At 42.3% G+C, this 16,995-nt stretch overlaps 1 protein-coding gene across 8 annotated transcripts in view; it reads left to right on the top strand.

Moving 5' to 3' along the window:
- Positions 1 to 16,995, top strand: part of SMARCA2 (SWI/SNF related BAF chromatin remodeling complex subunit ATPase 2) — a 160,286-nt gene that overhangs the window by 80,510 nt on the left and 62,781 nt on the right. For all 8 annotated transcript variants that reach the window (XM_072959542.1, XM_072959544.1, XM_072959546.1 and 5 more), the window contains 4 exons: positions 722 to 885; positions 6,127 to 6,354; positions 10,116 to 10,193; positions 15,157 to 15,375. In XM_072959542.1, coding sequence (XP_072815643.1) covers positions 722 to 885; positions 6,127 to 6,354; positions 10,116 to 10,193; positions 15,157 to 15,375 — 689 coding nt within the window. The remainder of the gene's footprint in view (positions 1 to 721; positions 886 to 6,126; positions 6,355 to 10,115; positions 10,194 to 15,156; positions 15,376 to 16,995) is intronic.

Raw genomic sequence — 16,995 nt, 5'->3', positions numbered from 1 at the left:
GGAATAAGCCATCGCCAGGTGTGTTACGTGTGCTGTGTTTGGTTTTAGTTTATGTCCTTTGAACCCAACAGAGCAGAATGTCAGGATGAAAAACCAACTGAGAGATTTTTTTTTTGAATTATTTTGGCTTCAAGTCTTGTTAACAAGGATAAAAATATTCCACACACGTTTTATGTCTCTACCACCCAGATCATGCTCAGTAGCCATCTGAATGGTAAAATATAGTTGAAATCTGTTTCCTTCTGTTTCCATTGTCTTGGCATAAAGAAGTCCCCACTCCAATGCCTATCAGCAAAGTAGCTTTGAGCCATTATAATAATCCTTTTAGGCATGTATGTTGTGTGTGTGTTAATTATTTGGTGTTTTAAAGCATAAAAATAAACCCACAAAATGTTTTCACCACAGTTTAGGTTAGCGTAAGAATGTTGTAGGATTTGTGAAGTTTCACAGGTGCCCAGTCAGAATGTTTTCAACATTTTAGAACAATGGGCGGTAGACAAAGTATTCCTTCTTGATTTGAGAAAAGTCTCTTACTATCTTTTTTTTTTTAATTGCAAAATGTTCAGAGTTCCTTTCCAAAGTGCAGAAACCTTGGGGGATTTCCTTACCAATACTAAGAGGAGTCTGAGTGTATTTCTCAAGGAAGCAGGCCTTTTTGTCTAGCCCTGTGCCATTTTTAGACAGGAGTTAATTGGCAAATTTATTTTTCTTATCCCCCCAGGCACCACCAAGTCTGAAGATCGGGCTGCTTTGCTGAAGAAATTCAACGAACCTGGGTCCCAGTACTTCATTTTCTTGCTGAGCACCAGAGCCGGCGGCCTGGGCTTAAACCTGCAGGCCGCTGATACCGTGGTCATCTTTGACAGCGACTGGAATCCTCATCAGGTCTGCATGTCTCTGCCTTCGGCGCCCCGGCCTCCCTGCTGGGGAGGGACTGGGGGGCTCGCGGTCCTGTAGTGCACGTTTATGGGGCAGAGCGGATTTCTACACGAGCGGACCGTTCCTCCAAAGGGAGATAGCCTAGCACATTCTTACGGCTCTTCTCTCCCTCGGGGCATAGATATTGAGATGTCTTACACATGCTTTTGAAGTACCTTTGAAGAGCTCAAATTTCAGGGCCAAAAACTCAGTTTCTGCCTCATTCTAAACCAACCCCCTCCCCTAGCTCCTGGGATTGCCGCTGAGCAGTGTCTGTTTGGTAAAGTAAGGATAAATCAAAAATGTTCCAAGATAAAAACAACAACCAACATCTGTTGGACTCTCCCTCAGTGCCAGCCGCTTTATGGGCAGTGCCTCATTCAGGTTTCACAGCAGCCCCGTGAGGTTGTTCGTGTTACTGTTTGTCTCTTTACAGTCAGGGAAAGTGAGTCCCAGGAAGCTTTAAGTAACTTCCCCGAGGTCAAACCGTTCATACACGTTAGTCTTTTATTCTGTGCATTTTGTTTAAAATTATCATAAAAATATTCTATGGAGTATCTACTACTAAGTTCTCTTAGGCAGGTAAGTTGTAGACTTTATCCTTTTAAAGGAGTACTTCGATGATTTAAAAACAAAACAAAACAAATAATATAGGTCCTTTGTGGTGCAGGTGTCCTTAAATTACTGTGGGAAGTGGGGGCACCTGCCTGTAAGATACTGGCGGAATGATATTCGTGAGGATATGATTCATCTTGGGACAAATGTAGATTCAATATAGTGAAAGGGAAGGTCACAGCGCTCGCGTGGGAATGTAAATTCTGCGTTGGCTGAACCTGGGCTCCTCGCTGTGCCTCAGTCTCCTGGATGATAACTACGCAGAATGGTACTGTCTCACTAGGGTGCCGTGTAGATGGGGTGGAGGAGGCTTCCCGAAGTTGTTTTTAACTGGAGAGGGGTTCAGGGGTACAATTGAATTATGAGGAGACTTTTCAAAAAGAAAAATCCCTGCCCATTTCTCATTCCCTGCCATCCCGCCCTTAATTTCTTTGAGTCTGCCCAGCTGTGTAGACTCCGTACACGTCTCTGTGTACACGCTCCCACGGGATCCAGGCACAGGCGTTCTCGCACAGCTGGGGAGCACTGATTTAAAGAATAACCCGGTGGTTCCAAACCTTTGGCCGGCCACCAGCGTTAGATCACTGCACGCGCCCCCCAGTCCTCTCTCGGCGAAGACATTAGAGTTACTGTTGAAATTTTCTGACCTTGGAAAGGGTTGCAGGCAACCAGCATAAAGCATATTAGTGCCAAGCCTTCAGGAAATATTTATACATATATCTTATATATTTTTATAGCCCACGCTGCACTCCACAGCACAGCTAGAATTCGTGATCACATGCGAGACCTGTGGTTTCCTTTTCCCACTGTGGTCCGGTGTCTGTTTCGCAGGCAGGTACTGAGGGCTGTGCTGCCTCAGGCCCTGAGCTAGGCTGCGTGTCTAGCGGAGGGCGTATGGGATTCCTCCCCTCCTGGGACACTCAGTGTGTTTGGATGTTTACATTACCCTGCTTGCCACTGCCTAAATCTTCACTGAGAAAAAATAACCTGTGTATAGATGAAGGGAGAGTTCACTAGATTTTATCTTCCAAGATAAACATTTCTATGGCAGCTCAGTTGCCCCCCTTTGTTGGCACGGTGGTCATGCTAAGAGTCCAAGGAAATCACTGTTTCTGGAAATGCTAGTTTATCATGAGAAAGGATGCCGAGACATCCATGCATCTCTCTGTCTCTCTCTTTCTGTCTCTGTCTCTCTCTCTTACACACACACACACACACACACACACACACTTTTATGATGAGCTAAAAGTGAAACTCTAGAATCAAAGTAAGTTACATGTGTACCCAACAGCTCATTTTTAACTGCGTGTGAACTAAAACTTAGGCAGCAAAACAGAACCCCACATTTCCTCTGGTCTGATTTACCGCAGGCTCCTCATGTGGGGCCATATATTTCTGCAGGTACTTGTCTATCTGCCATTGGTGGATTTACTTCCACCTGATTTGGTCAGCTAGACTGGCCAAATTTTTCATGTCTGTCACTTTGACATGGCCATTAATTTGAGCAAACTTCTTTTTTTTCATTTTTGGAACTCAGTGATCTTAGAGTGATGCAGATGAGTACTGATTTCTCATTTACAAGGTAAGAGAACTAACTTTTATTAAGTAATAGGTATTATGAGACACTTTTCATTTCAGGTCCTCCTCAAACTGTCTGACATGTAAGGAAACTTGTTGATACTAACTTACCCAGAAGCACAGCCAAGAGTTACACCCATGTCTGTCTGAGTTCGGATTTGAATCCTAACTTTGGGCTCTTTGTACCTAGTACCCCTGCATAAATGTAGCCTGGCCCCCAAAATGAGAGTTACAGAGTTCTTTTAAATATTTTGGTTTCAGCATGCACTGAAAAAAATTTTTTTCTATGATTCTATAATTTTCCGTAATGAAACAAAATTAAGGTGTATTGATGAAATGGGGTTTTATTTGATAATAGGTTTTATTTGATGTAGATAAGGGCTTAAAGTTGCTAATTGGAGGCCATTGCTAAGGGCAAAGATACCTCGTATGAATGTGGAATCAGCACTAAAACCCATCAGTGTTACCAGGACTCTGATTTCCAGACTGTTACGAGAAACACACATTGGTACTTTTATTTATTTTAGTTATTTTAACCCGTGGAGCTGGAGCTGTGTTGTTGTTACAGAACGATCAGCCACCGTTACCCCTCAGAGGCCCTTTTCTCAGGCTGCCCTCTTATCTTCAGATTTAACCACCCCCCACCCCCAATCAGTGTGATGAGGTTTCAGACCTCAGAAACGCCGAATAATCCACTCACTGATGATGACACTTATTTCCGTGTCATAATTCCTCCCTCTCCCCCATGTCTGGCTTAGGGGCCCACAGGCTTACCTTGTGTAAACTTCTTCAGCCTAGAAACAGTAATTTTTGCTCTTCTCCAATTAGATAGATCGTCCTAATAAACACACCAAAAGAAACACCACCACCATCACCTCCAAAAAAAGACCACAAAAACCGATTGCAGCAAGTTCCCAGGAGCCCCAGCACTTGTCACCTGTCCGTAGCTGGTCCACGCCCTGTGCCTCCTCATGTGCCTTATTCTGCTGCCGCGCCTAGTGTTGCGTGGTTTGTCAGCATCTTCTAAGGACAGGGGTCCTAGCAACTGCGACCCACAGCTGAGTCTGGCCCGCCGTCTGACTTTATACCGCTTGCAAGCCAAGAACGGTTCTCCTATCTTTAAGTGTAAAATGTAAAATTGAATAAGAAAAGAAAAAGGGAGTACCAGCCTTTTGGTGAGAGCAGTGGCCCAGACAGCCCAGAATCGTCACCACAGGCCCACCATGGAGACGGTGCGTGACCCCTGTTCTAGGAAATGATCAAGACGTTGATGGCACAGACCTTGCCAGCCTGGCTGCTGCTTAGCCACTCTGGTGAAGACGTGCTGAGAGAGACGACTGAACTCAGGCCTTGGCAATGAAATTTAAAGTTCCTCCCCTCCACGCCCACTCCTTTGGATTTTTAATTATTCAGCTCACTTTCTTCTCTTCGGAAAATAATCTAATTTGGATGAGTCCCAGCTGTGTTCACGGTTCAGCTCTCCCATATTTATGTTCACTTATTCAAGTATCTTCTGAGGAGAAACTTTTGCCTAATTAGTCATTTAATTGTAGAGGTCTCTGCCACAGAGACAGGTCTCGTGGGCAGACTGGGCCTGTTGTGTCCCTGTGCAGCCTGGGTGACTGGGAAACTCAGCTGGTCAAGACACGGGCTTGCAGCTGTGGAGCACCAGCTCTGTGCAGGGTAGGCTGCCAGCGGTGCCGGATGCAGGGGCAAAGCTTCGCTCTCCAAATGTGTACGGGTCTGATGGAGGACGCATGGGAACACCTACTTAGCACTGGCCCAGAGACCATCACCTGGACCAGAATGAACCAAAGTGACACACCAAGAAGTTTTTATTGCATAGCCTTAAAACTAGTTAATTCTGCTTCATAGCTTACGGAGGTTTTTATTGAAAGATTTCATTAAAACCTGATTTTTTTATTTAAAGAGTAATATATATTCAGTGCAGAAAAAAGTTACCAAACCACATGAAAGTTAAATGAAGAAAATTTAATAACACCCATAATCTTATTACCTGGGGATAAAAACATTGGCTTCTTGGTATTTGTCCTTCCTGCCTTTTTCTGGGGTAGATAAATATACACATACAAGATCATAATGTACGTACTCATATATAACTTGTAGTTTTCACTTTCTATAGCTTTGTGTCATTAAGTCTTACACAGTATCATAAATGTACTGTGTTGGTACACGCATAGAGCAGAAGACTGTAATTTATTTAACCAAGCTGTTATGGTTGAATGCTTACTTAATTCTGCTTTTAAAAAAACAATGGTAAATGATATGTAATGCTGAGAGGTGCAGCCTTATTGTAAACCTTTGTGCACGTCCATGGTGTTGCCTTAGGATACACACCCAGAAGTGAAATTTCTGAGTCAGAGGCCATACCCAATTTTAACACTTTTGATACATACTGCCAAACTTCTGTCCCCCAAAAGTTGACCAGTTTACTACTACACTGGCAATCTTTTTCATTCTCTAAACGAAAGATTGAGTCTTTGATGGAATTAGATCCCAAGAAATTTGCTACATGGACAATCATTGTATGAGCAGTGTATAATTTATGTGTGTATAAATCAGCGGTGTCTGAAAAATCATCTTTCAACACCTTCCTTTAACCTTACAACTTAAGGTTAGCTATAAGTTAATATCCAAGTCACAATTCTGACCTCAGATTTATTTCTATTTATTTATTTATTTTCAGTCAGGGGCAATTCTGATGGTGAACCTAGGGACAGATTTAAAAAAAAAGAAAAAGTCCTGAGACCTGAATTTCAAAACCTGAGATGTATTTCAGTTGGCTTGGCTAATTGGAACCCAGGTTCCTACAACTAGGATGTCCTTGAATTTTTCCAAAGGAGGTAGCTTGCATATTTTTCAAATGTAGACAGGGTCTCACACTAGTAAAGTTGGGTTGAATAACGCTTCCTCGGTCCCCCCTCAGGTAGGCTTTGGCTCTGCTAGGCTAACCCAGGCCCAACCGCCTTCAAGCGTATGTGTTCCCTCCCACAGGACCTGCAGGCCCAGGACCGCGCTCACCGCATCGGCCAGCAGAACGAGGTCCGAGTGCTGAGACTCTGCACCGTGAACAGTGTGGAGGAGAAGATCCTCGCAGCCGCAAAGTACAAGCTGAACGTGGATCAGAAAGTGATCCAGGCGGGCATGTTTGATCAGAAGTCTTCGAGCCACGAGCGGAGGGCATTCCTGCAGGCCATCCTGGAGCACGAGGAGGAAAACGAGGTATGCTAGACAGCCCAGCCTGCGAGACCCGACAGTGAGCTGGAGTCGCAGGGATTAGGAACATCTTTGTTCTTTAAAGAATTTCCTGGGCTGGTGTGAATTAAAGTGAATAAATTAGCTGCTCTCTTATACTCCAAGCACAGAAAGCCTGTGAAAATTACCCAAACAAGTGTCTTAAAATCCAGTTGTGAGAGGGACCTGAAGAGTTGGCTCTCAGATGCTTCCCCAGGAGGTGCAGCCCATATGCTTGATTGTACTGTGAGTGCTGCCCTCTGCAGGGCATCGGCAGAACCGCAGGAAGGCCACTTGCAGGGACAAAATTGCTAGATGAGACAAGACAAAGCTGGAAGGGGTCCCTCCTTGCCTTTTCTTTCTCCATCCTTCAGAGCCCTCTGTCTCTCTTGCCTTTTGATCAGGGATCACAGTACTTCAGGATGTTTGTAGGACAAGCCCTCACAGCGGTCTTCAGCTCTTTGAGTCATACTTTTACTGGAAAAGAGTGACCTTGACCTCCACTCCAAATTCTCCTGTAAGAGCTGACCAAAGGCTGAGAAAATCCCTAGCTTAAAAAAAAAATCTCTTCTTACTTGCCAACATTGTTCAGACAATGCATTGGTTATATTTCTCTTAGGGGATCTTTGGGAAGTTTTGTTTTTTTTTTTTTAGATTGCTGATCTTAGTAACTCTATACTAAATTTGTATCCCCAAATAGATATGAAATAGATGAAAAGACATGGTTCTTAACATAGTCTAGAAAACTGTACAAAATACCAGTGCCAGTCCTTATCAAAAAATTGGCTCTGGGTGGACGGACCTCGTTTGGTGTGCCCATGTTTGTAAATGGAACAGTGGGTTTGTCTGACATGTTCATGTGGAATACTGTTTTCATTGCATATATTAGATATACAGTTGACCCCTAAACAACACAGTTTGAACTGTGTGAGTCCATACATTCACAGTAGTAAATACTACAGTACTGCAGCGTCCAAGGTTGGTTGAATCTGCGGATGTAGAGGAATTACAGATAAGGGAGTCCAACTATGAGATATACAAGGATTAATACCTGGATGTTCAAGGGTCAGCCGTAGTTTGATTTTGCCTTAAGCAGGATGTTTTTGAAATTTTCTGTAAATTATAAACCAAATTCTTTGAAAAAAAGTCTCATGTACTTTTTTTTTTCTGAAATGAGTCTAAATGTGAAGTAGATCTTGATATTTAAAGGAATCCTTAAATGAATCTTTTTGCCAATTGAAGAGCCCTTTTCTGTTATGCCTCCTGACTTGTCGGTCTTATATATTTGATTAGTTATCTATTAGGTTTCATTCAAATGATGAAAAATGCATATGTGCATATATTCATACCTTCACACATATTTTAAAAATTTCGATCTCAAATATTTGGCCATATCTGATTCTAGCAATTGAATATTTGATACTGATTTAGAGTCAGATTGTCAGGTGATTTTTTTTTATTGTTGTTGTTTCCCACACATGGAAATTTTAAAAATAAAATAATAGGGTGAGTGATATATACTGTTACACAGCAGGTGTGGGCAGAACTGGTACTCAGCCAGGCGTCTCCATGACATTTTTGCTTGTTTTGTTTTGTGTAGGCTCTGTGAGAACAGTACCTGACCTGGTTTGGATGGCATGTAGGATTGCCTGGAGCTTTCCAGCCTTCCAAAGCCTCAGGGAGATATTGATCTCTCCGAGTCCTGAAGGCCCTTGCAGGACATTCGGTCCTATCCAGAGCATCTGTAAGACATTTGACCCCTAAGACATTGGGTCCACACCAAGATGTCCTTGACATTTAGTCCTCTCCAAAACCACTTGGCATGGACCAAATATGATCACAGACATTTTGGGTAGGACCAAATTTCAAGAATCTTTTGGCATGGACCAAATGTCTTACGGACATTTTGGACAGGAACAAGTGTCTGCTAACCCCGAGGGCCACCAGGTGGGGCCTGCAGTGGAATCTGATGCCAGTTGCTTCTGGCCGTGAGCAGCCTTGCTGGCCTCCACACCTCTTCCAGGCTATCAGTAGCAGACAGATGTTACCATTTTCTGGATGGCCTGTGTCCTGATGTAAAGATGTCTGGGGAGGCAGTAGCCTGCAGTCAAGGGCTCAGGTCCTGAATATCTGAGGCAGCCATCACCGTGGTTGATGGACCGTGGGACACGAGGGCACAAAGAAGCCAGGAAGGCTTATTGCCCATTTCCCAGCCAGTTTGTTCTCTGTGAAGGCCAGGCCACTGTGGGCAGGCTTCTTGCCAGTTTACAAGAGAATCTTTTCATCTTAGGCTTGGGGGAAGTCCAACCCCACCACCGTATAGGCGATGAAGGGGTAACATGTGGTCCTAGCAATAAGGTGGGCTAAGCAGGACATCCTTTCACCAGAGGACACCTTAACCAGGTTCCTTGTACCCTGAAGTCTCAGCCCAGTCCCAGCTAGTCTCTGTCTTTGTTAGATGGAATATAATATTGAGACAAATTGCCTTCAGTCTGGAGATGAACTCATATAGAAGGTTTTTCACAAGTAATTATTATCTTGAGTCATCAGTTTTTACTTTATTGAATTGCTTCATTTCTTTTTTTCTTATTTTACTGAAATATAGTAGTTTACAATGTGTCAATTTCTGGTGTACAGCGTAATAGTTTAGTCATACGTATACATACATATGAAATGCTTCATTTCTGACACCGTTTGCAAGACGTTATCTTGGGAGCTGACAGAGGCATCTCATTTAAGCTGCTCACACACTCATACTCTTTCTAGAACAAGTTGCCTTGTTTTGAATGTATGATTTGGGCAGTTGGATGTTGGAAATTCTAGGCTTTCCTTTCTTCCCTCTGCTGATACACTGAAACTCCCCGTTAGGTTTTTAACAAGCTCACACAACGTATGATAAAAATAGTTTTGGAAGGTAAGCTCTGTAGTAGCTGCCCAACTTTTCAGATTATTTTTTTCAAGTGTGAAAATCAGAGCATAACATTTCTTTCAAATTTGAGAACTGTTGGTTTCTGAGGAATTCGGAGATGTGCCTTGGTCTAATAAAAATGAAAATATTAAGCCTTATGTGGTTGCTGTCTGTACTTCACCTAAACTGTTTTCATTAAGTCAGGTTTTGTTACTGATACCTTTTGAGTTGTCACATCCACAGCTCTAACGTTAGCCTAATAGTGACCAATGAAATACCCTAATTAAACATATTTTAAAGACTATATATTTGACACGTATATTTATGATCTTTATGGTCTTGCTCTGTGCCCAGTCACCAAGTTTCACATTCTCATGTTCTTCGTAAGGCTTTAAAAATAAATATATTGGACATAAGGTTAATAGAATTAAAGGAATTAATGTTAGGCCTTTCTCATGGTGAATTCCTTATTTAAATCCTATGTCTTTTCTGGGAAGTAAATGTCACCCCCATTTTACAGATGAGGTCATTGAGGTGCAGAGACATCAAGTAACTTGTTTTAAAAGTAGGAGAATCAAGATACACACCACCAAAGAGAACTAGTATTTCTTACAGTGCATCACATTTCTACTCTAAACAGATTTTGCTCTGGGAAGATGGTCTGAATTGCTTGCAAAATAATAATGTCAAGTACTATACCCAGTGACCTTCTGTTCCTTTCTGGCTTGAGAAATAGGATCCCTGTGATCTGGAGGGCAGATTGACTTACTCATTTGTACCTCGCCCTAGTTGTCCAGCCCGTCTCTGGAAGCCTGTTAAATCCTTCTCTTCTTAACCACAGGAAGAAGATGAAGTACCAGACGATGAGACTCTGAACCAAATGATTGCCCGACGAGAGGAGGAATTTGATCTTTTTATGGTAATGTTACAGAAAATCACAAAAAGAAATGCCTCATTCCTCTGCCCCCTTTTCCTACTAAATGCGAGATGTCTGGGGCCTGCATGCCCTGGCAGAATTTCATTTGTGAAGCCTGGGCCTTGCCTTCAGTTCAGAGGCTGCAAACTGGCCGGATTTAGCCTGCCAACATATTTTATTTGGCCCATGCCGTGTTTTTTTTAAATTTTGAATCTGCTGCCAACGTTAAAAGAATCCTGATTTCTGGCTTCTCTTGAAAAATGAGCTTGGGCAAGAATACCAGGCCCACATCTCTATATGGAAGCGCTTGGCCAGGGCTGAGGAGCAGCTGCGCCCTCAGGTCAGGCCATGTGGTCTCCGGCTTAGCACAGACACACCCCCGCTTCCAGCTCATTCTGAATCCCTGGCCAGCGTCCTGGAGGAAACCTGCCCTGCTCCGGCAGGCAGAGTTCACAGCCGTTCACGAGCTGTCTCCTTAGGGATCAGAACCAGTACGCTCTGTGTGGGGATGGGCAGACAGCCACTCGGGTGGCCTAGTCCCGCCCCTTCTCAGTACTGGCGAGCGTCTGCTAAAGCAGCCTTCCAGGTGTGCAGCACGGCCTCGCCTTCACTTAAAGATCAAAATGGGTTGGATTTCACTGGTACAGAGTAGATGCAAAAGATCCTTGACATTTGAGGATGCAGCGTTCTTGGTTTCAGCCTTGACATTCCAGGACAAACAGTCATCTGTGATTTTGCTGAAACCCGAATTTGTTTTAGTGGGTGTGGCCTGCCACAAGGCCATAAGGTCGGAATGGAGGGGAGCAAGCCCCTTGGCTAGTGAGGGAGGCCCTCAGAAGTCGTATTTAACTGTGTTCTTAAGGCGTTTGCTGTAGCTCTATAAGTACGTGTGTATGTATGTATTTATAGGAGGAGGAGGTAATTAGGTTTATTTTTATTTCTTTCTTTTAATGGAGGTACCAGGGATTAAACCCAGGACCTCGTGCATGCTAAAGACACACTCTACCATTGAGCTGTACCCTGCTGCCCCCATAGCTCTTTTATTTACCTCTGTATCCTCAATGCTCAGAACAGTTTCTGGCACATAGTAGCTGCTTAATAAATATTTACTGAGTGAATGGTGGTGTTTGCAAAACTTCAGGCCTCACGAGAATGTCAGCAAGATTCAGGATGTGTCAAGTTGCAGGGCTCCCATGAGTACCTTCTATCATTACGGTCTTTCGAGCATTCACCCTGATTGTGAAGTGAGTGAATCAGGGGTAAGCTGTAACTCACTCTGGTGGTCAGATGCTGCGAAGCCCCCAAATCAGAGGCTCCAAATTTGAATGCCCCCAGGTCTCAAACAAGTAATTTGCATGAGTGAAGCAGGTGGACAGGGGTGGGTGGGGGACGGTCAGTGAGGAGAAGGGTCGGACAGAATTACAAGACCCATGTAGCCAGAAATTCCAAATTTTCAAGAGAAGCTAGAAAGCCAGGTTTTTATAATCAATCTCTGGATTTCAAAATGTTTGCAACTAAATTCAGCTTTTTATGATTATGTAACACTTCCAGCCAAACAAAATATGACTCTGGGCCAAATATGACCCACAGGATTTGCAATTTCCACCTTTTTAGCCTAGACAGTCTGGGAAGGGAGCCCCATCTGTGTGGAGGCTTACGTTATTTTTGTGATTTTGTGATTTTTGTCTTGGGAACAATGACTGTGTTCACACACAATGATTCAGGATAAAGGACATTTAATTCCTTCTCAGGAAACTTTTAGATAGCCATGGGAATAACTCCTACCTTGGGATGTGCAATTTTTTCCCCCTCCTAAAGGAATCATTCTACCCGGGTAAGGCCATTTTGTAGAGAAATGATGCAGAAAAAACTTTACTGGCAGGGTCAACATAGTGTTCAGAAAACCTAAATGTCTTGACTCATGCTTCTGATCACCGCCCTTATAGACTGTTCTCTATTTGGGGGAGATTAGAGATACATGTAGGAAATAGATGTCTTTTCTCTCCTTGAGGAACTTATTAAAATGTAGATCCCTGGGGACCCCGGGGCAGGAGGCCCTCAGCTCCCCTGGCTGCTCACTGATGGGCAGTAATTCGGCCCTGCTAAAGCCTCAGCGCCTCTTGAGACCCTGAGACGATAAACTGTCTGCCGTTATACAAATTAGATGAGGCCCAGAGATGGACATTTCAGTCAGCAGCCTCGAAATAAGCAGAAAAGAGTACTTCTCTTCTCTTACTTTTGGGCTGGGTATTTGTAGACATGGAAAGCCTCAGAGGAGGGAAAAATGGAGAATCTGGCCAAGGCACAGCCTTCTTTTAATTTGGGAATATCTTATCATGCAAAGGACAGGCTTGGAACAGGCGAAGCTGGTTAAGGAGTATTTCTCTGGAGGTATTTTGATTTTGTGAATGTTGGTCTTGTTTCTTAAAGGTTGACTTCTCATTTTTGGATGGTGCAGAGGTTTGGTTCGGTTTGGTTTGTGTTGGTTTTTAAAAATCTTCCCATCAGCTAACAGCCTTTGGCCATTTCACTATTCATTAGCACTTCCACCAGGGGGCAGGGAATCAAATCGAATCCTTGCCAGTTCACTCAGATTAAAAACTTGAGTGAGAAACAAGAACGGAATGTGAGCTAGATTTGGAATCCAAATATTTAAGCTCTTGATCCACTGTTATTAAAAAAAAAAAAGGTTAGTTCTCCATATAAAATTAAAACACATGTATTATTTGATTTTATATCATAGACACTATAGTTAAATAACACACATTAAGCAGATAGTCTCTTGAAAGTAAAACCTTTTTTTTGTACATTTTTCTTGTTTTCTCCTTTTAAAAATGTGACTTGGGAAATCATCTCTTATACTGATTATCTATGAGTTTTACTTAAAAGGATCTTTGACAGGTGAGGATACATATCTTTTGCTGACATACAAACATGAAGCTTTTAGCTGCTCTGTTTTCTACAGAGACAACACGCGCTTTTAAAAATGATTGTGCTTGTTAGCATAAGATTACTGGGCCTTAAGACAAACATGTTCATTTAGTATCTGAATAGTCCGTTAGACTTACTTGAATGTCATCTTCAGATTTGGTACATGTGTTCTAGTAAAAATCTCTGGGAGGAGATACTATCATCAGAACTTTAAACTCATTGAGAATTGCATCAACCCTTCCTAAAAGAAAGAAAAAAAAGCAGGGGCAGTTTACTTTCTTTCATAATCAAAGAGTTTTATTTCTCAGTTCCTCACTTGTGGCCTAATGCATGTCATAAGTCATTTTACAGGTCTTGATATAGGAAATTGTAATAAATATAACTAAAAATTGAAGTGGCAATATTCTGCCACCTCACTGTAGTGCATTAACATAAAATGATTGTTCTTATTAGCTGTCTAATACGTATTAGGAGATGATCATGAGAAGTCCCCCTTTGGATTGCACTGTTTTTTGTTTGTTTTTATTGAAGTGTAGTCAGTTTACAATGTTGTGTCAATTTCTGGTGCACAGCATAATAGTTCAGTCATATACATACGTATATTCGTTGTCATCTTCTTTTTCATTATAAGTCACCACAAGATCCTGAATATGGTTCCCTGTGCTGTACAGTATAAACTTGTTGTTTATCTTAGATGGCACTGTTAACAAGGCATCCTCTGTGTGCTAATTATGAAGGCTGGATCCCATTTCTGACACCAGAGCATTAGAAGGCAGGATTAAGAACAGCCTCTCCAGCTAACTATAGCACATGACGGAACAGCATGGCCACATTTATCTACCAATGGGACTCCACCATGCTCCAAGCCTACCCCATCTGGGGAATATAATGATTTCCAAAAATGTTTAAGCAGAGCTTAAGGAACTTTGAACTTTACTTTTTAAGTAGATTCTAGAGGTCAAATATGGATTTGAATAGAAATTTCATTTACATTTTATTATCAGTTTTAGCTCTTGAGAAAAAATTATATTGAATCTCTGTTTCAGTACAGTAGAACCTGCAGGAAGAAAGAGGGAAAAGGTAAATCATTTAATGGTTAATGGTCTATTCATTGTAGAACTGGTCTAGCTAGTGATGTATATACGTAGATCTATAACTAATGTACATAACAATGCAGTGGACGTTTTGTTTGCTTTTTTTAGCTGTCAGATCCTTTAGTTTTAAGATAAAGCCAAGTATCTGTCACTTAATTTATTTACTAGTGCACTGGATTTTTAAGAAAAGAAAGTAGGAAAATAGAAATTTTGAAGGCTGTGAAAGGAAGCCATCTCACTCACATCAGCTGAGATGAGATTACCTTTTAGGTCTGTCTCTGTGACATAATATTTTCAGAAGAGCTAAGCTTTTTAAAAGCTAGAGAATTGAGGGACATTCCTCTCACCGAGCCCGCGGTGCACTGAAAATTCAATACACTCGCTGCCGATTGACGAATAAACCAGTTATATGCCTCCATGTCTGCGTCTAGCCAAGCGAGGGTGGCTACTCTGGTGACACTTGGGTGGCTGATTTTTTTTTTTCTGATTGTTTAATTTAAAGTATGAGCCCTGTTGAGGTAAAGGAAATTTTCTTAATGAACTTTCTCTTTTATATGCTTGAAAAATACTTTTATGCCAGTGCAGCAATGGCTTGTATCACCAGGGCTCATATATTTGAAATACATCCCCAATTTGAATTTTCTCACTATTACTTAAGGGGAAGCTTTTGCACCCACATAGACTAAGAAAAGGAATTTTTTAAAGAGTATCTTTTTAAATGCATAAATAAATTTCGAAGATGGGTACAGGGAAAGGGAAGAGATTTTTTTTGCTTTAGGGATAAGCTAGAACAAATCAGCCAGGATACGGAGGCTTCATGGGAGCAGCTGAGAGGGACCTTGCAGCCGTAGGAGGTAACTTGTGAAAGTCTTATGTGCTGTCAAGTCTGCACTGGACAGAATCCCCTTTCCCTTTGGTGAAACTTTTGTTCATCCCTCCAGCGTATGGACATGGACCGGCGGAGGGAGGATGCCCGGAATCCGAAACGCAAGCCTCGCTTGATGGAGGAAGATGAGCTGCCCTCCTGGATTATTAAAGATGACGCGGAGGTAGAGAGGCTGACGTGTGAAGAAGAGGAGGAGAAAATTTTCGGTAGGGGTTCTCGCCAGCGCCGGGACGTGGACTACAGCGACGCCCTCACAGAGAAGCAGTGGCTGAGGGTAGGTGTGGCTTTCTTAACTGTCCTTACTGTGTGGGGCATTGCTGGCTTGGAGAAATCAGGAACCTGAGGCTGGATCTCTTTAAGGGGGGCCAGTTGCCAATAAAAGGAGAAGTGGCTCTTGAACGTAGAGGCAGTCATTCTGCTGTTGCAGTGAAGCCATTCTCACAGCCTAGAAATGTAATGAAGAATTATTCTAGGAGAGCAGAATTGGCCATTGGAAGCCCATTAGAGCTGTGAGACCCGCTCATGTTTTATGACCGATTGCCTGGTCACGCCTCACTCTCTTGGAGTTAGAATCAAAATGTGGAAGGGGGCCTTAGAGGTATTTTTAATGGTTCCCCCTCATTCCATGGTCTTTAGTCAGAGTTTCGCTCTTGCAAGTCTTGCAGAGATTAGTTTAGGACTGCAGCATTTTCTAACTGCATTGTTATTTCCTAGACCCATAGAACACTAGCACAAGAAAGTGCCTTTGTACGCTCCACGTTTTACTGATGAAGCAGTTGAGGCCCAGAGAGGTTAAGTGATTCTACAGGATCACACAGCTGGCTAGAAATAGTAGAATCGGTGTGTGCTGATGAATTGGAGGGCTCGATTTCGGCTTGATCTGATCCGTCCATTGCAAACTATGGGATGGGTCACTGACCCTTGGAAATGGTATTCTGTAGTTTGTTTTTGTTTGTTTGTTTGTTTTCTGCTTTGGAAAATGTCGATTTCTCATTCTGACTAAGGAATGACATCTCCGACTGTTGGACCACAGAAATATCAGAGTGTTCCTAGGAGCCACATGTGTGAGTGCCGAGGCCAGTGTGATCTTCCCTCTGAAGGTTTAGCTGTACTTTCCGTTGCTGGAAGCAGACTTAGTACCTAGAGAGACGGAACAATCTGGGACATGCATTCCAGGCAGGGCTGGTACATGTGTGCTGGAAATATAAGCATGGTTGGGTGAAAACCAAACAAAATAGAAGCTGTTTTTGCGAGTTGTTCATTTTATCGAAAGGGAATATAATCCCCAAGCTTTCTAAAACAGGGATTTTTAGGACCCAGGCCGTCAGTAGGTAGGTGAGTCGAAAGGCAATGGAGGAAGTATTTTGAGATTGGATATCAAAGGCAGGCAGGGCTTGGCACCACCTGAGATGTGATTTACTCAGGATGTTGAATGATGAGAGACACATGAGCTGAATTTCGAAAAGATTGAAGACTGTCATATTCTGAAAAGAAGGAGACTATAAAAGCATTGCTCATATTTGTGGTTGAACAATATCATATGAAATGTAATTTTTTTTTATTGAAGTATAGTTGATTTCCAATGTTGTGTTAGTTTCTGGTGTACAGCATGGTGATTCAGTTATGTGTATGTGTATATGTATATATAGTCTTTTTCATTACAGTTTATTACAAGATATTGAATATAGTTCCCTGTGCTATACAATAGGACCTTGTTGTTTATCTATTTTATATATAGTAGTTTGTATCTGCTCATCTCAAACTTCTGATTTATCCCTCCTCCAACTCTTTCCCCTTTGGTAAGCATGAGTTTGTTTTTAGGCCTGTGAGTCTGTTTCTCTTTTGTAAATAAGTTCAGTTGTATCATTTTTTATTTTAGATTCCACGTATAAAT

The sequence above is a fragment of the Vicugna pacos genome, chromosome 4 (assembly GCF_048564905.1).
Source record: "Vicugna pacos chromosome 4, VicPac4, whole genome shotgun sequence".
In the NCBI taxonomy this organism is placed as follows: Eukaryota; Metazoa; Chordata; class Mammalia; order Artiodactyla; family Camelidae; genus Vicugna; species Vicugna pacos.
This window is presented reverse-complemented; position numbering and strand designations above follow the sequence as displayed.